Source organism: Suricata suricatta, chromosome 2 (assembly GCF_006229205.1).
Source record: "Suricata suricatta isolate VVHF042 chromosome 2, meerkat_22Aug2017_6uvM2_HiC, whole genome shotgun sequence".
Classification (NCBI taxonomy): Eukaryota; Metazoa; Chordata; class Mammalia; order Carnivora; family Herpestidae; genus Suricata; species Suricata suricatta.
In genome coordinates, this window is record NC_043701.1 from 22,034,875 (window position 1) to 22,054,161 (window position 19,287).

Genomic DNA, 19,287 nt, shown 5'->3' on the forward strand with positions numbered 1-19,287 from the left:
GCGATGTCATTTCAGTTTTGTGTGTCAGTAGCCAGGGCAGACTAGACTGTAGGGGTGTCCTGTGAAAGCTGCAGATAGGATTTTTTGAGTATCAATAATAGCAAATACTGAGCCTTTCCTTAATCTCGTATTTACTATACTCCTTTTTTACATCAGGAAAACCAAGGCACACAGCGGTTTAAGTGACCTGCCCGAGCCCATATGGCAAGTTAATGATCAAGCTGAGATGCACATTAATGAGTCCGCTCTTCAAACCACTAGAAATCTGAACTTATTTCCTTGTGAAGCCTCTGTTCTTGGGGGGGGGGGGGAAGCCCTCTTCTTTTGGGATAGGGTACCTCAAACTGGGGGGTTTTTGTGACACTAAGTAGCAGAGAGGTGACTGGCCATTAGGACTTCCTTGGTGTCCTGTGTGTCTCCAACATTTGACTCTGCGGTCTTGGATTTTACGTCTAGGTAGTGCAGATGTTGAATATTTTCTGTTTATTTTAAAGTGATGTTAGTAGTTCCTTTTTCACAGAGAAATTCTTAATTACTGCTGGGCACATTGCAGTCAGGAATTGATCCCTTTCTGGCTTCTTTCTGTCAACCAGTATATTCATGAGTCACCTTCCTTTGCCATCTAGCCAGCAGATGCTTAGGGATTGGAGTACATGTCACCCGATCAAGCCAAAGCGCGAGAAAGGTAAATTCGTGAGGGGAACACATTCAAATACAGATAGTTTGTCTTGATGTGTATAAACCTCTTGACACAGTTCTATGAGACTTGAGGGACAGATTAATGATAGATACATTGATTTCTTGTTTGCTTAGTTTTTTAAGACAGTGATTATTTCCTTGGGAAAAAAATACTGAAAAGAAAAACCTTGGTCATACTACACTGTGTCTCAGCAGTGAGTAATATTTACATGGTCTGAATGTCAGTTTGACCAACAGTGGTGTTATACCTTTGTTCCATGGAAAGGGAGAGGGAATGTGGGGGTAAGGGGAAAATCCTGATATTCTATAGCAAGAAAGTCTTTTGATAATATTTGTAACTAGAAAATCAAATAATATATAGATACGTAAAAGGTAAATACCATTTTATATGTTTAAATTATTTCCTATTAGATCTCTTGTTTTAAGGAGTCGAGAGTAAACTATGGCTCTTAATAAATTAGAGACTAACATTATTTCATATAATGTTAAATATCTTTTACTGGGATTTTGTGTAAATCTGCATAAATCTTTTGTGAGTATTATTTTTTTTAAATGTTTATTTTAAGAGAGGGAGAGAGCATGAGTGGGGGAGGGGCAGAGAGAGAGAGGGGGGGAGACAGGAGTGAGCTCTGTGCTGACAGCAGAGAGCCTAATGTGGGGCTCGAACCCACGAACCGCAAGATCATGACTTGAGCAAAGTCAGATGCCCAGCCGACTGAGCCACCCAGGCACCCCAAGTATTTATTATTTTGTATGCTGTAAGAACAAAAGTACTTTGGTAAAAGGAGCTATTTAAAATATCAGGTCTACCCTAGAAATAAGAAATTAACCTCACATCCTATTTGGGGCATAAAGAAGTGCAGTGCTTTATGTATTTATAGAAGTAGGTAAGATACTATTTCTGTCATTTAATTAAATGATGCCATGCCAGAATAAACTCCTTCCTTCGTTTCACCTTTTTGTGTCCAGGTTCTCGAGTTAACCTATCTTCTGGGTTAAGTGGGGGCTAGTTGGCGAGTCTGGTCTTAGCTTAGGGTGCTTCATGTCTTAGTGCGGTCTTGTTCATAAGTCCTGAAGGGCCATCTTGCAGGTGCTGTGTTAGGCAAGAAGTAAGGTCAGTAGGGTGGATCTTTTTCCCTCCGGTGACCCAGCCAGGACTGCGGTTGAATCGGTGAACCGCGTGAGAGAACAAGAGCCCTGGGCCATTTGAGACACAGATGGCAATTGGGATAGTGTTTAAAGATGGTGAATTTTGCTTCCCTGTAAAAGCTTTAATCCCAGTGTTGGTGAGAGGGCGAGAAAAATGGCTTGGCCCATACGACGATGGTTAGAAAGTAGATGGATGCAGTCTTTTTGAAGGACATTTGTCAGAATTAGGTATATATATAGCCCTTTGACCCAGAAGTTTCACTTGTAGAAATTGCAAACAGAAACTTGAAAAACTAGCAATAGGCGTGTACCAGAGTGTTCATTGTGACATTGTAATAGCAAAAAGCTGACGATAAACTGCCAGTTTACTAATGGATGCTTAAATCGCGGTACTTTGATACTGTGCAAGCATTAAAAGAGGGGATGGCTTAGATCTCTGTGCACTGATCAAGATGTCCTCCATGTGTTAATGGAAAAAGGTGTTTACAGAACAGTTTACACGCGTGTGTGTGTATGTGATGATATGAATGTGTATATATAAAAATTTCTATATAAAATAAACTGGTATATCTGGGCCGTGAGACCAGAGGGTTAGGAGACGGGAAGGCGTGTTAGGCGCCATGCAAGTTTTAGAAGACAGTTGAGGATGAAAGCCTCGAAGCCAGCACCTCACCAGGGGAGGTCACTTAGTCTTGCTGAAGGGGGTTCTCAGAACAGCACTATCCCTGTGGTGGTGGCACCAGCTGCCTCACTTAGTGGCACCTGAACCTGTCAGTCCTATTTGACCCCGTGGTACAAAGATGAGAGAGGGAAACTTAATAGTTTTGTCACCTTTTCAGTGCCAAATTTTCTTACTATATATACACCCACTGTTGTGTGCGTCTAGGTTTGTTTTCTCTTGTTTTGCTATATTTGATTTTTTTCCCCACATTGTTTATTCAGGAAGCACACTTGGTGAGATTTTTAATTTCCTTCCTGTGCCTCATAACAATACAGCTTTTATTCTCTTACTGTTTATGCATTATTTAGTACTCAAACTTATTATTATTTTAAATTATTAGGCTAGCTTCCCTCTCCTTATTTATCACTTCCATACCTCTTAATTGTACCTGATAATCTATGGGGGGAAATGTGTTTTTCTTTCTTTAAAAAATTTTTTTTAATGTTTATATTTTGAGAGAGAGAGAGAGAGAGAGAGGGAGACCGAGCGTAAGTCGGAGAGGGGCAGAGAGAAAGGGAGAGCTGTCAGCGCAGAGCCTGACACAGGGCTCAAATCTATGAACCGTGAGATACGACCTGAGCCGAAGTTGGACTCTCAACCGACTGAGCCACCCAGACGCCCCCTGACTCTCCATTTCTTACTGTGTGGTAATCATTTCTACTGGTCTTGAGCCAGCAGTCTTCATAGCATGGCGCGAAGGCTTCCTTTCCCAGCTCTGTCACCTGTGAGTTGTATGACGGCTACACAGCCCCAGCCACTTCTGTTGCGTCACATCACACACCTTGTTTACAGTCCCCTTTCCACCTCACAGCTCCTGGCTTTCCAGGGTTTTCTGCTTGTCTGGGGTATTTGCTCATCCTGGGTTATTTTCTTTACTATACTAAAGTGTCTTCTATAACATTTTGTTAAAATTGTTTCCATTTTAACATTTCATTTTTTTGTGTGTGTGTGCTTATTTCCACTATGGCCTTTTTGGGGAGGGGGGGTGGAGAACAGCACTGCAGTTTCTGTTGAAAGTTGTCTTTGGAGGTCTTTCATCGTAATTACTCATCAAGATGACAATTAAGATAGCTTATAACAGATACTTGAACTTAGCAAATAGAATATTTGCCTACTAACTACCCTTTTTAGCCGAATTTCAATCAAAATGACACTGCTGTTTTCTGTATCGCTTTAGATTACATTTTAATCCTTTTTTTAAAAAATATTGTTTATGCAAGGCCTTTATTAAACTTCCAACAGATAATTGTGGCTACTTCTGATGAGTTGAATATAGACCTACTCATTTGTTTCGAATGCCGTGTTCTCTGCCTCGGTGGACCATGCTTCAGTTTAGCATTCTATCCAGTGTATTTGTTTGCTTTTTTCAGTATAAAATCATGACAGTGATCTTGATTGAAGCTGTTACTTTTTTTTTTTTTTTTAATGTTTATTTTTGAGAGAGAGCGAGACAGAGCATGAGTCAGGGAGCAGCAGAGACAGAGAGAGAGACACGGAATCCGAAAACAGGCTCCAGGCTCTGAGCTGTCAAGACAGAGCCTGATGCGGCGGGGGGGTTGAACTCAGGAACTGGGAATGGTGAGATCATGACCTGAGCTGAGGTCAGAACCCCCACTGACTGAGCCACTCAGGCACCCCAAACCTTTACTTATTTCTTTGCACATGTATTGCTTTAAAAAGCCTGAGTCTGTGTCGCTGTTTTCCCTTGTTTAATTTTTATGGAATCGAGGTTAAAGTGTTATTAATATTTGGTACCTGCTATGCCTAATGAATGTGGAGTCATAAAGCGGACAGCAGGTGTTGGTCCTTCATGTTCTGGAAAAGAAGTAGGGAATCAAGAGGTAGTTATGACCAGAGCTTTAGAGCAGTGACTTATAAGGGCTAACTAATGGTTTGTATGTCCGTGTGTGTTCTTTTTCCCTTTCCTCTAGGTTTACAGGCATTTATATATGAATTTTAAAGAACTTGATTAAAGAAATTCTTGAGATTATTGATGTTATAAAATTACTATGGGGAATTCTTGGTCTCTAGAGACACAAAACAAACTCATAATTAGTACAGAAAAGGAAAGGAGGAAGAGTCATGGCCTGGGTTGTGGCTCTGGATCTTTCCATAAGTAGCTCCATGACTTTGAGATGTGTTGACTGTTCCATAAAAAGAAAAGGATGGGGGCATCTCGGTGGCTCAGTAGGTTAAGTATCCAAGTCTTGGTTTTGGCTCAGGTCTTGATATCACAAGTTCGTGAGACCGAGCCCCGAGTTGGGCTCTGCACTGACTGTATTGGAGCCTCCCTGGGATTCTCTCTCCTGTCTCTGCCCCTCACCCACATGCATGCGCGTGCTCGCTCACGCTCGCTCGCGCTCTCTCTCTCTCAAAATAAATTAGTAAACATTAAAAAAAAAAGGATGACCACATATGTAAGATCTCTTCCTGCTCATTTTCTGTATTCCATTGTTTTTCACTTTTCTGTAATCTTCATCTGAAGGATGAGTACACTGCTTGTATTGATTAATTTTTATACAATACTTCACAGTTGTAACATACTATATCTTACTTGGAGAGTGGCAAAGAAAGTATTTCCTTCTAAAATGTCACTGCTGGTGAGGTGCCTGGGTGGCTCAGTTGGTTAAGCATCTGACTTTGGCTTAGCTCATGATCTCACAGTCGATGAGTTCGGAGAATCTCCTCTCTCTGCCCTTTCCCCGCTTGTACACTCTTTGTCTCTCAAAAATAAACATTAAAAAAATTTTTTTAATGTCACTGCTGAGCCACCTAGCTGGCTCAGTAGAGCATGTGACTTCTGATCTCAGGGTAATGGGTTCAAGCCCCATGCTGGCCATAGAGCTGCTTACTTAAAAAAAAAAAAAAAAAGCCACTGCTTACTTAAATGATTCACATATGTCTTGATTAATATGTCTGTGGGTAGGGATTATTAAACACTTAATTCTGTTTTCATTGAGTGACACTGTACATGTCAAGTGTAGGGTAAAAACTGCTCTACTGTATTGAAAACAAAGGGAGTGGTTTTCAAAGATTTTCAGAGAAGAGAAAGACGTTGGAAGCATGGATACCAAATATACTGCATGATATTGCATAAAGCCGTATTCCCTTTAGCTTAGTAATACATCCTGAGAACCCCTTTCCACTATGTCCTGGGCACTGCTGATGGCACGTTGAAGAAGCATATGGCCCAGAAGGGGAGATAGCATGTATTTTAAATAGATAGTTTCGTTAGGATTTTGCAGAGGGCCACTGGACTATTTGCATGTTTCTGTAGCATTTATGGGGAAATTACCTGTTGTCTTTGACTTTATAACGTTTTCAAATTCAGTTGCTATCGTCATCCTTAAGGTTGTGATTCATTTGTTTTTCTCCTCCAGCCTACTGTGATTAGGTGCTCTGCCTTTGGAATGACAGGGTTCTTTCTGTTAGCTTCTCTGACATGGGGACAGTAGTTTCATCTGGCTCCACACCGAGAACAGGAAAGCTGGAAGTTGTTAGTAGGTACCAGTATCTTCTAATGTGCCCTACTTCTAGTATTTTTCCCAAAAATGCAAAAATGTGTTCTTTTAACAATTTTTCTAGATAATTTAAGATCTTCATTGTGAACTTGACGTCTCTGGGGTGTCTTCTGTCTTGAGAATCTTTTATAAGTCCTCGTTTTTTCTCCTCAGTTCAAAGTTCTGTTCTAAATATATGGATGTTTGACTAGTTCCCCGACAGTGTCAGCCTTCTGTAGAAGTAGAGTGTAGTTAAATATATACAATCTTCTGATGAAAAAAAAGAAGAAATGATAGGTATTGAAAATTAAAGTAAATATTTTTATTACGAACATTTTCAAGTGTACACAAAATGAGAGACAAGTTCAATTAGTCTCTGTCTTAAAATTTTGCAATTGTCGGGGTGCCTGGGTGGCTCAGTCAGTTAAGCATCTGACTACAGCTCAGGTCATGATCTCACAGTTCGTGGGTTCAAGCCCAACATTGGGCTCTGGGCTGACAGCTAGCTCAGAGCCTGGAGCCTGCTTCATATTCTGTATCTCCCTCTCTCTCTCACCCTACCCTGCTGACACTGTCTCTCTCTCACTCAAAAATACATAAAACATTAAAAAAAAAAAACTTCGCAATTGTCAGGACATTCTCACACTTCTTGTTTTTCTCTCTCTGAAATATTTTAGGGCAAATCCCAGATATTGTTGTCATTTAACAACTACATAAATCAGTTGGTCCCTCTTAAAAATGACATGTTCTTAAAGAGCCATAATGTCCTTCTCGTGCTTCAGGCAATAAGCAATTCTCTGGGAAAATGGTTTATTTTTAACACTGTGTTTTTTACTTTTGAATCAACCTATAACAAATAATTAAAATTAAGCTTTTGATTCACCTTTTGGGAGTTATTTAAGACTAATATACTATTTCATTAGTACAGTGTTAATTATGTATATGATTTGTACATTTTTAATTAAAAGTAAACAAAATGCAGTTTCCATAAAACAGCAAAGCAGTGAAGCTTATTAAAGAACTATTTATATCTTACAATGTTCTGTTTTGAAAGTAAACAAAATGCACAATTACCATAAAATAGCAAAGCAATGAAGTTTTATTAAAGAGCTATTTATATTTCATTAATAATCTAAATATTTTGATGTGCTTAACTGGAATTTGAACTTCCTAGTATATATTTTATTTCTGTTTTTTGTTTTCTTTTAAGTTTATATATTTTGAGAGAGAGAAAAAGCACAAGTGGGGTAGGGGTAGGGGCGGAGGGGGAGAGAATCCCAACTAGGCTTTGTGCTGTCAATGCAGAGCCTGGTGTGGGGCCCAGACGCACGAAGTATGAGATCATGACCTGAACCGAAGGTGGACACCTAACTGACTGAGCCACTCAAGCACCTCTATTTTATTTGTTTTGACTGGGATTTTTTTGGTCTTAGGATGGCATAATTTTTCTATATTTTCCTTTGCTTTCCCCTCTCTTTCCTGCAACTGGGTTATCTCTGACTATTGGGCTTAATACATATGCCTTATAAAACATTTTTGTGGGGGTGGAGCGGGGCTTAGATTTCCTATATATCTTTCTGATACACTTCGCTTCTCTAAAATCTATTTGAAATAATTATTTTCTGTGAGTTATAACTCAATTTTTCTTCAGAATCTTTTACTTTATTATTTGGAAATCTGTTAGCAGAATAATGCACCCAGGAAAAGCTAAGTTATGATGATTTTCCCATTAAAAAAATAACATTTACTTAGATCTTGCCAGTGTTTATTTTGGTTTCTGACTGGAAGCTTTAAATGAAAGCATAACACTTGAGGGAAAAAAATCTCTTCTAGGCCTAGTGTGATTTATAGTCGTCTGGGTGGCAATGAACATGCTTGCTGTTCAACCTTATTCCCTGTTGAAATTTTTGACTATGTAAAAGTTTTGAAAAACAGGCTACCTAAAAAAAAAATAGTACATGTTACCTTTTATTTCTTCGATAAAGAATCTTTAAGTATTTAGCGTATCCTAGTAAGTTGTCAGTTTTTTTTGGCTTTACAAGCTTCTGGACAATGCAAACTTCTTCTGAAAAAACTGTTTTTAAATAAGTGATCAGTCATTCAGGTTTTTTGGCAGTTGTAGCCAACTAATTTAGTTGTAAACCTGCAAACAAATAACTAAAAAAAAGTGTTTTATTTATTGGAGGATGTCTTTTTGAGAATTTTTTAAAAATTAAATTTCATGGGGTCACATGGGTGGGTCAGGAGGTGAGCATCCGGCTCTTGATCTCAGCTCAGGTCTTGATCCTCAGGGTCGTGAGTTCAAGCCCCAAGTTGGCCTCCATGCCTACTTAAAAAATAAGTTAATTAAAATTAAAAATTAAAATTTCATAAACTTTGGTTATCTGATTTTGATAACCACCATAGATAACATTTTTAAAATTTTTTAAATGTTTGTTTATTTTTGAGAGAGAGACAGAGACAGAGCATGAATGGGGGAGGTCAGAGAGAGAGGGAGACACAGAATCCGAAGCAGGCTCCAGGCTCTAGGCTCTGAGCTGTCAGCACAGAGCCCGACGCGGGTCTCAAACCCACGAACATGAGAACATGACCTGAGCTGAAGTCAGAGGCTTATCCGACTGAGACACAGAGGCGCCCCGCAGATAACATTTTAAAGGATGGTAGCCCAGTAACGGCTCTCAAACATAGCTGAGAAACAAACTAGTGGGGGGTGCCTGGCTGGCTCCATGAGAAGAGTATGTGACTCTTGGTCTTGGGGTTGTGAGTTTGAGCCTCATGTTGGGGGTGGAGATTACTTCCAAACAAAACAAAAAAACTTAGGAAAAGAACCTGCCAGTGTCTTCATAACAGTATAGGAAGTTTCTATTTCGGAAAATAAGCATGTGCCTTGTTAGTTCCTGATGACATCATTGTATTTTGTGGTGCCTTCTAGCAACCATTATTCATAACGAAAACATCAAGAAAGGATGTTTGTTTTGTCTTTAGTATTCTCAAGAAATGTAGAAGAAAACTTAGTTCTTTAAATATTAAAAAAGATTTTAAGTAAACTTTAGTTCTGTGGAAACTAGTCAGTTTTGTATATTTTTTACATTAAAAAAAATTGAATTCCTGGGGCGCCTGTGTGGCTCAGTCAGACTGAAATCAAGCGTAGGACTCTTGATTTCGGCTCTGGTCATGATCTCATGGTCCTGGGATCGAGCCCTGCATTAAGATTTTCTCGCCCTTGCCCCTCCAATTTTGAATTCCTCTTGTGTCAGATCCTAGACCAGGTACCTTTCTTTGTAGGTATTTTATTTCATTTCACCTTCAACAGTCCTGTGAATGAGGTAGAAATCTCTCCTCAGTTACGCCCCCCCCCATTTTTTAAAGACTGGGAAATAATCTGAGTTAAGTGATTTACAAGAGACTCCTTTAAAAAACTTTTTTTTCAGTGTTTATTTTTGAGAGACAAAGAGAGCATGAGTATAGGAGAATCAGAGTGAGAGGGAGACAGAATCCGAAGTAGGCTCCAGGCCCCAGACGATCAAGCACAGAGCCCAATGGAGGGCTCAAACTCACAAACTGAGATCATGACGCAAGCTGAAACGGGAAGTGGGACGCTTGACCTACTGAGCCACCCAGGCACGCCATGGTGACTCCTTTTAAATCACAAGTTTTCCAGGTACTTATAGTATATCCCTGCTTGTTTTATCCATTTATACTTCAAATTTTGTGTGTTCAAAACCAAACTTAGCATTTTCCAAAAAACTTGTCCCTTCTGTCCTGTGTGCTACCTTACCATTAGCAGTGTCACCTCCGCTGTCTGACAAGGCTAAAACTATACTTAGACGTCAGTCTGGCAGTTTCAGGCTATGCCTGTCTTGCAGCTTCATTCATATGTTCATTTTATATAGTATTGCTTGCGACCCTACTATGTGCAAGGCACTCTTCTAGGCTCTAGGAATGCAGCAGTGAGCAAACCAGAGAATCCTTGCCCTTACGAAGCTTGCATTGTAGTAGTGGGAGACCAGAGATAAAGGAAAATCCACAGTATATTAGTTGCTGGGAATGTATGTGGCTGTAAGTAGACTGGTTCCAGAAAGCTTTACTGACAGTGGAGCATGTGTTTACATTTAGAAATGAGACTGGGGCGCCTGAGTGGCTCAGTCGGCTCAGGTCATGATCTCATGGTTTGTGGGTTCAAGACCCGCGTCGGGCTCTGTGCTGACAGCTCAGAGCCTGGAGCCTGTCTTCGGATTCTGTGTCTCCCTCTCTCTCTGACCCTCCCCTGATCACACTGTCTCTCTCTGTCTCTCAAAAATAAATAAAAAACATTAAAAAAAAAAAAAAAAAGAAGATTCACATAGAAATCTAGTTTTTTGGTTTCTCACGAAAATGAGCCACTCTTGCAGCGCCAGAGCTTTCTATTGGCTGTGCTAAGTCTAGTCCGTTGCAATTCCTGTGAAATCTCTCTGATCTCTCCCATCATTCTCATGGCTGTTACCTTAGTTGAGGCCTTGAATGTTGCTTTTCTGCCCTCTTGCTTTAACTGTTTGTCACCCCTTCAGCCCGTCCTCCGCACCACAGCTCAGTGATCTTTGTGTAAACCACAGTTGTGTGCACCGTGCCTAGGAGTACCAACTGTCTCTGTTCACCGTATAAAATCCACGCTTTGGGGCCATTGGTAATCTGGTCTTGGCCTACTTTCTGACACTCCCCATGGTCTACTCATCACAGTAAAAACCCAGTGGTCCCCGTTCTGTGGACATAACCTGTGCTTTTCTGGTTTTGTTTTAAATGCCTCTCCCACCTCTACACATCCTAATCCCATACTGTTCTTCAGGCCTGTGTAAATCCGTCTCCCGTTTTTCCTGCAAACTAAAAGAAATCTACCCCTGTTCTAAATCCTTAGTAGCACTTGATGCAAACCTTTTTTGCTTTTACTCTTGATGTACACATCTTGTGTTCCTTTGCTAAACTTAAGCAGGTTCATTTAAGAGTAGTTTTTGTTTGCCTTATGGCTCTTCTGTGTAGAATATTTAGTAAACCAACTTTTTAATAGAAATAAAGCTTGTTATCTTTTGTGGATTTAATAGATGCTAACAGTATATTCTCCATAGCTCAGCTTAATAGATTTCTGTCACTTGATGTGGAAAGCTTAAAATATTTTGGAGGGTGATATAAGGAATAAAATTGCTTGAGTTTAGGAAATATGAAACCTGTATATTGTTTTGTTGATTGCTCTTGACATCATCTCCCAGACTGAGATAAATGATAGAAATATGCCCTCATTCTTTATATTTTATTTCATCACCGGCAGAAGGTTTTCTCCTTCCTTCTTACTGCCTCTCGCCCTTCTCCCCATGCTTATTCTCTCGATAGCTTTTATTTCTGCTGTTTTCATTATTTCCCTTTTGTTTGTAAAAGCCCTCCTCTCTCCCAATAAAAAGAATACAGACCTTTAAAAACCTTTTTTTTTTTAATTTAAACTTTTATCTCACCCAGGAGCCTCTCCTGACCGTTTTTTCTCTACAGGTGTACCCCCATTTAAAGTATAAGTAGTTATTGCCCAAGGCTATTTGTCATAGATACACAAAAGCCATGCTCACCTACCTTCAGGGTGATTGGGTTTTTCTTAGACATCCTTTTGAATCCACTTGAATTTCATTCCTCTAGAATGTTGCTTGTTGGGTTGCTATCTTGGCAGAGTATTCTTCTCTTTCAATAAGAAGTCTTTGTTGTTGTTGTTGTTGGGTTTTTTTTTTTTTTTTTTTTTTTTTTTTTTACATACGGGGTCCTTGCTGCTTTTTTCTTCCTCAGGCTAAGTACTGGACCTCATAAAAAAATATTGGATCATTTCATAAGCTTTTGCTTTTTCTTTTTTCTTTAAATGTTTGGGGGGTGGGGGTTGGGGGGTTGGCAGAGCACAAGCAGGAGAGGGGCAGAGAGAGAGGGAGACAGAATCTCAAGCAGCCTCTATCTACACTGGCAGCACAGAGCCTGACGCGGTGCTTGAGCCCAGGACCCGAAACATGAGATTTTGCCCTGAGCTGAAGTAAGAGTCAGATGCATAACTGATTGAACCCCCCCAGGTGCCCCTGCTTCATAAGCTTTTGAGAGAGAGCTAAGTAGCTAAGTACTTCTACACTGTTAGGCTTGTTAAATGCTAAAGTTGTAATAACTGACTATATTCTTAATTTATTTTAGAACTTTTCTTACGGAAAATTGCAAACATAAAAGAACCATGTGGTGACCACTCCCCGCTCCAGGCACCCATCGTGCAGATTCAGTAATTCCCACCTCGAGGCTTCCCCCATTTCTTCGGTATCTCTTTCCTAACTCTGCCCATACTGGGTTATTTTGAGGCAAATTCTAGACATCATGTAGCCTAATTAGTAAAATGTTTCAGTGTATATCTCTAAAGGAGAAGGATTCTCTATAAACATAACCCAGTATTATTTTCGTGATATTTTGCACGTTAATGGGTTTATAGACCTGCCGTGTTCTTATTAAGAATACTAGGTAGTAAGTAAAGGTTGGCAAGTTTCTTCAGCTTTCAGAATGTGATTAATCTCAAGGCAGGTTAGAAATGGACTCGTCTGAACATATAGAGAGAAAGCCACACAGATTGCTTGTCCTTTTTGGCCAGAAGCACATTCTTCACCCCAGCCTCTTACTTCCATGGACACAGCTCAGGGAGGACACCCTCATTTATTCTATAAGCTCATTATCAGTAAACTTAGGAAACAATGCTGTCTGATTCCTAGGTCTTTGACCTGTTAAGGTCAATCCTGTGGCACAGGCTTTTAGCCCTTGGCTCTCTTTCTGGAAAATTCCACAACTATATAAAAATCATTTCTAAAATCCCCGATAGACACGTTTTGCCAAGAATGTCAGTTATCTCTTGATGGTTTGGCATTAACCTTTAAATATTAGATTGTGTAATCATAATGCCATTCAGGGGAAATAAGGTGGTGGGTGGCTGGCATTTTAAAAGTGAAATGAACTTGAGTTCCCAGGAATGTTAATCATTCTACTAAAAATGCTGATAGTCCTTAATAGTGAAATGCTAAGTAAGTAAAGAGCAGTAATTTGCGAATAACTTAGATGAGAGGTGAGTAAAATGTGGTTTTGTGCGTTTATTTAACATATTTTTACCAGAACAGTATCTGAGGGTTATTTTCTGTTTTCAAGCTTTGAAATTGAGAAAGTAGTGAAGAAACCTTCTAGTGAGCTCCTGCCAGTCTACTAGCCTGATCAGAAATAGATCATTATTTTTGTCATTGTAACCTGCCTTCTCATTTGCCTTCCTTGCCCTTGACTTTGCAGCAGCGAGGAGAAAGAAACTCGTGGCCTCTACCATAAATACACATGGTAACAGCAGTCAAGTAATTTTATATTTTTTGTGGGCAAGTCATTCATTCGCGGTGATGAAATGGCTTATTTTTAATGCAGTGTTTTTCTTTCAACTGAACCTAAATTCTTTTTTTCCATCTGATTTAGTTGTCTGTACCATTCCAAGGCGGCATAAATTTAGCACAGCTCCTTCATTTTACCAACTTGGTAGGAGCTCTAAAGGTTTCATTCAGTTTACTTGAGCTTTTCCTATGAAATGGACTATAAGAACTCTCTAATTTACAGTATAATGTGTAATTAAAGACAGACCCAGAATATAGGACTTGGAGGACTGTACCAGGGATGTGGGAAAGGGGAGGTTTGGAGCATTGGTTTCCTTAAAATTTTTTTTATGTTTATTTTATTTTTGAGAGAGAGAGAGGGAAAACACAGGCAGGGAAGGGGCAGAGAGAAAAGGGTGCAGAGAGGGTCCAAAGAGGGCTATACGCTGTCAGCACAGAGCCCAACACCAGGCTTGAACTCACGAACCCTGAGATCATGACCTGAGCTGAAGTCGGGTGTTCAACTGGCTGAGCCACCCAGACATCCATGGAGCGTTGATTTCTAATCTCATCTTGACTGTTTGGAAAGAAGAATTTTCTTTGGAAAGTAGATAAAAGCATGGACTAACAGGTCACAAGATGGAAGAAATCCAGATTTATTGCAGCCATGTAAAGGATAGAAATGATATCAGTTTTCTAGGAGAGGCATCCATGTGGATAACAGAATTTTAAATGATTCATGAAGAGTAATTGCTATCAGGGGCACCTAGAGGCTCAGTCCGTTGCACATCTGACCTCAAATTAGGTCATGATCTCACGGTTTGTGGGTTCGAGCCCTGCGTCGGGCTCTGTGCTGACAGCTCAGATTCTGCCTCAGGATTCTATGTCTCCCTCTCTCTTCGCCCCTCCCCACCCTCGAAAATAAATATTTTTTAAAAATTAAAAAGTAATTGCTATTGATCAGTGCTATTCATACAGATTAGTTCTGACTAATGGGGAATGGTGCGTCCACAGATTTTTATATTATAAAAATTAGTTTATGACTTCTTATGTTAAACTCATTTAAATCTCTCTTGCTCTATTCTTTCATTGTCCTGGTAAATATATTTGGTTTTGTCAAATGACTTGGGTCTCTTTGTCTGTACTCCCTTACTCAGTTAACTACTGGATACCCCAAGCTGGGCAGAAACGTGTGTTGGAGGAGCTCGGGTGGGAAGAGGCATCAGGAACCATTAGTGCGACAAGAGCCGGAAACTTACCCATCTGAGCCACCCAGGTGCCCCTGATTTCCATTTTAAAATTTCACATATTCCAGTAAACCTATCTGCACATGGTTCAGATATACTTTGTCTTTTAATAAATTTTTTGTTAGACGATAGCGTATTTATGAAAAATCCAGAAGTCATTTTTGTAGCCCAGTGATAAATTGACCAGTAAATAAAGGTTTAGTCGGCACCCTAGAAACCCCCCTTAAACCACTTCCCGGTGATCACAGTCGCTCTCCACTAGGGTAGCTACTACCCTGATGTCTAACACCACTAATTCATTTTGTGCCGTTGAAATGTGTATAGCTGGAATCATGTCATGTGTGCTCTTGGTACCTGGTTTCTTTCACTGTCATGTCTGGGAGACTCACAGTTAACGTGCTGCAATTCATTTTGTATTGCTGTGCAGTATTCTGTTGGGTGACAACCATAAATCCTTTTTATTATTGATGAGTCTTTGGGTTATAACCTAATTTTTGGATTTATAGATAGCACTGAGCATCCTTGGGCCTTTGTTTCAGTGATTGTTGCTATACCTGTCTGTTGAAAGTAGCACTTTTGGACAGAGGGTATGCTTGTGTAACTTTACCACGCCAGCAGTTTTCCAGAATGGTTGAAACTGTGTCAAACTCCCACCAGCAGTTTCTGGGTTTTGGTTTTTTTTTTTTAAATAACTTCATAAAAGTGAAATTGAATAAAAAATTCATTTTGAGTTTTGGAATACAGTGCTAAATTTATCCTCAGGAATACTAATTTGTACTCCACTAAACAGTATTTTCATCAGCCCTTTCATCTTGATCAGTGTATAGTGGAAGATGTTATTTTTAAACTAATGAGTTGAGAGGCACCTGGGTGGCTCAGTCAGCTAAGTGTCTGGCTTCGGCTCAGGTCATGATCTCACATTCGTGGGTTCGAGCCCTACATCGGGCTCTGTGCTGACAGCCAGCTCAGAGCCTGGAGCCTGCTTTGGATTCTGTGTCTCCCTCTCTCTCTGTCTCTCAAAAATAAATAAGAAACATTAAAAAAAAAAAAAAAGACTAAACTAATGAGTTGAAATTTTTTTAGCTTTTGCTCATTCAGTTTTCTTGGCTGTTCTTGTCTTTGTCAGGTGTTTCTAATTTTTCTTATTGCTTTGTAATAAACGTATATATTTTAATTCACATTTTTTGGTCATAGGCTATAGTTTTTTATCTTCCTAGGTTGTCCTTTGTTTTAATTTTGTCTTTTACGGGGCACCTGGGTGGCCCAGTCAGTTGAGTCTTGTCTCCCATAGGTCTTGATCTCAGGGTCATGAGTTCAAGCACTGCGCTGGGCTACATGCTGGGCTTGATGCCTGCTTAAAAATATATATACATATATATTTTTGTCTTTCATAATACAGAAGTTTTAAATGTGTGTTTGTGCTTGTATCTGCTAATCTTTTCCCTTCTGATTTCTGGCTTTGGTGTCATACTTTGGTAAACCTTTTTGCCCCAAGATTATTTTTGATTTGATTTGATTTTTAAGTGTTTATTTTTGAGAGAGAGAGAACACAAGCAGGAGAGAGGCAGAGAGGGAGGGAGACACAGGATCCGAAACAGGCTCTAGGCTCTGAGCTGTTGACACAGAGCCTGACATGGGGGTCAAACCCACAAATCCTGAGATCATGACCTGTGCTGAAGTTGGACACTTAACCAACTGAGCCACCCAGGCACCCTCAAGATTATTTTTTTTTAAATCTGTTTTGGGACACCTGGGTGGCCCAGTCGGTTAAGCGTCAGGCTTCGGCTGAGGTCATGATCTAATGGTTTGTGGGTTCAACCCTCGCATCAGGCTCTGTGCTGACAGCTCAGACCCTGGATCCTTCTTCAGATTCTGTGTCTCCCTCTCTCTCTCTCTGATCCTCCCCTGCTCATGCTGTTTCTGTCTCTCAAAAACCAATAAAAAACAAATATTAAAAAAAAATCTGTTTTCTTCAAGGGCTTTATTGTTTGTTTTTTAGTTTTGTTTATTGTAACTAGATTTAACTCACAACACAAGGTGCTTATTTGGCTCTTTTTTTTTTTGCTTGTTTTAAAACAATTTAAACCTGTTGTGCTTTTATTTATTACATAAGCATTAGCTTTGGAATATTTTGCCAGGAGTTAGAAGGTGACTGGTCACGTAGAATTTAGTATACCAAAGCATCCATAAATGTCTCATTTGACTGAGTGAGAAATGAAGCCCATCTTATAATGTGGATACTATTTGAGTCCTTTCAGTGTGCATGTTATTAAAATAGTTTTCATTTAGAAAAAAATACCAAAGTAGCATAGACTAAATTGTCTTGTTAAATGTCTTTAGTGGAGATTGTTCAGGGCTCTTCAGCAAGGAGCTTTGACAAAAATACACCCAGCCCCTCTGTTCTGTGTCTGCATGTAGGACGCAGGATAGGAAAGCCACGTATGTAATTCCAAATCTTAAAAATTCTGTATTTCTCTATGTAAGAGAACATTTTTAAGTTTCCTTGGCTCCTTTCCCCTTGTACATGTAGCTCAAATGTATTTAATTGGCACTGCTGATGGAGAATGATGAGAGCGGTTTATCATTACTGGTTGTTGGGGGTTTAGTTGTTTAATTTCATTGTGAGATTTGAGGACCCTCTAAAACCCAGCACCTAAAATTCCTGAGTCATTATTTGTTTGGACTACAAAGCAGAAACATAAATCAGGTGCATGTTAGACCAGGAGCCCTCTTTTCTGATACGGGTTGGTTTGGTTCCTGTTACTGAATCTGAGTATCCTTTTTTTTTTTTTTTTTTTAAGTTTATTTAATTATTCTGAGTACCTTATAAAGAGGTGAGGGTCTCAGGGGCTGGGAAGTGTTTGAGGACGAGACCACAAAAGTGTCGCTTCCGTGAGGAGAACACACCCCAGAACCCAGAGGCCAGTCTCGGGAGCAGAGAGGTTTGGAAGGGAGGGAAAGAAAGCATAGGTGGAAGTAAACACCACAGACAACATTTTTTGTTTGTTTGTTTTGTTTTTAATTTTTTGCTGGTCCTTTGCATTTGACAGTACTTGTTAGCAAGGTGGCATCACTAATTATTTGATTATTCCCCAAGCCAGGGGGAAACAGGCGGAGACTTTGCTTGTTAGTGAATCCATAATTTTGGGAGCACAGCATTTCTAGTTTAGGAGAATCAGTGCTATGCTGAGAATTTGAATTTAACTCAAGAGAATGACGGGGTGTATGTTAAAGGCTCCCTGGGAGTAGGTGGGGGAAGAGAGAGCACAGAGGAGAGAAAAACGAAGACCAAGTGCCTGTTTTTCATTTATGTATATACAAAATGCAATCTTCTATATTTTACGTATTTAACCCGTTCAGTCCTCACAGAAATTCTATGAAGTGGTGTTTCCCGGTCGGCAAAGAGAGCAAAGGCTCAGAGAGTGAGTTCACATTCTTCTGTGTGGGCTCGCAAACCCAGTACCTGCTGGTCCTGGGACTTGAACTCCAGTCTCTGAATCTGAAGCTCATTGCCATTCTTTTCACAGAGTATATATTGTCTTCTAAGTGACCACAATGACTGTGTGTATTTTATATTCTATCACGTTCATATCAAATGTTGGTAACACTTTACATAGCATATCTTGGGGATATCATCTTTCGTTTCTCCAGGTAATATAAAGCCTGTGTACTTTCCTTTACCTTCCACCTTAGCATTGAGAGTAAGCATGAGGTTACGATCCTGGGAGGACTCAATGAATTTGTAGTGAAGTTTTATGGACCACAAGGAAGTAAGTACACATGTTGATATGCGTTCTTCTTTTTGAGTTTCCTTTTTCTCTACTCCTTAATAAGTAATGGGAATATCAGTGACAGGTGGTAGTGGGGATAGTATTTGAACAGTAAATTTAATGGAACTGTAGAAACAGTGAGGAAGTCTTGCTTTTATCATAATTTTTTTATATGCTTTTCTCTTTTCTTTCCATGTAACAGAATTAAACATGAATTGTGAACAATGTTTTTTAGGTTTTTGTTTTGGGTGGGTTTTTTTGTTTTTTGGGTTTTTTGTTTTTTTTTTGTTTTTTTTTTTGAGAGAGAAAAACTGTGACTCGGGGTGGGCAGAGAGAGGGAGAGAGAGAATCCCAAACAGGCTCCACACTGTCAGCGCAGAGCCAAACGCAGGGCTCAAACCCACAAACTTGAGATCATGACCTGAGCTGAAGTCAGTCACTTAACCAACTGAGCCACCCAGGTGCCCATGTTTTATTTTTTTTAATGAATGGCTACTCAGTGGATGATCAGAGGATAAAGTTTCATGTATTTTTTCTTTGTCTGTTTTTTTTGGGTTTGGTTGGTGGTAGTCAACAGAGTAGATTGAAATAGGAGGCTGTTACTTACCAACTAATTAAAGAGTGCTTAATCCTTTAAAAAAAAATCAGGTAAACGTAGGGGAGAAATGAATCTGCTTATTTTCAAAGTCTAGATCTTTAAAAATTTTTTTTTAATATTTATTTATTTGTGATAGAGGGACCGATCACAAGCCAGGGAGGGACAAAGAGAGAGGGAGACCCAGAATCCCAAGCAGGTTCCACGCTCTGAACTGTCTCCATAGAGCC

The 19,287-nt window shown here is 39.7% G+C and overlaps 1 protein-coding gene across 5 annotated transcripts in view; it reads left to right on the forward strand.

Moving 5' to 3' along the window:
• The window catches only part of UBE2H (ubiquitin conjugating enzyme E2 H), a 102,809-nt gene that overhangs the window by 38,461 nt on the left and 45,061 nt on the right, over positions 1 to 19,287 (forward strand). For 2 of the 5 annotated variants that reach the window (XM_029923532.1, XM_029923555.1), the window contains exons 1-3: positions 13,405 to 13,422; positions 14,603 to 14,721; positions 18,386 to 18,462. In XM_029923532.1, coding sequence (XP_029779392.1) covers positions 13,420 to 13,422; positions 14,603 to 14,721; positions 18,386 to 18,462 — 199 coding nt within the window. In that variant the 5' untranslated portion in view covers positions 13,405 to 13,419. Of the gene's footprint in view, positions 1 to 13,404; positions 13,423 to 14,602; positions 14,722 to 18,385; positions 18,463 to 19,287 lie in introns of those variants that run through there. The other 3 variants (XM_029923546.1, XM_029923565.1, XM_029923540.1) reach the window with 2 other exon arrangements.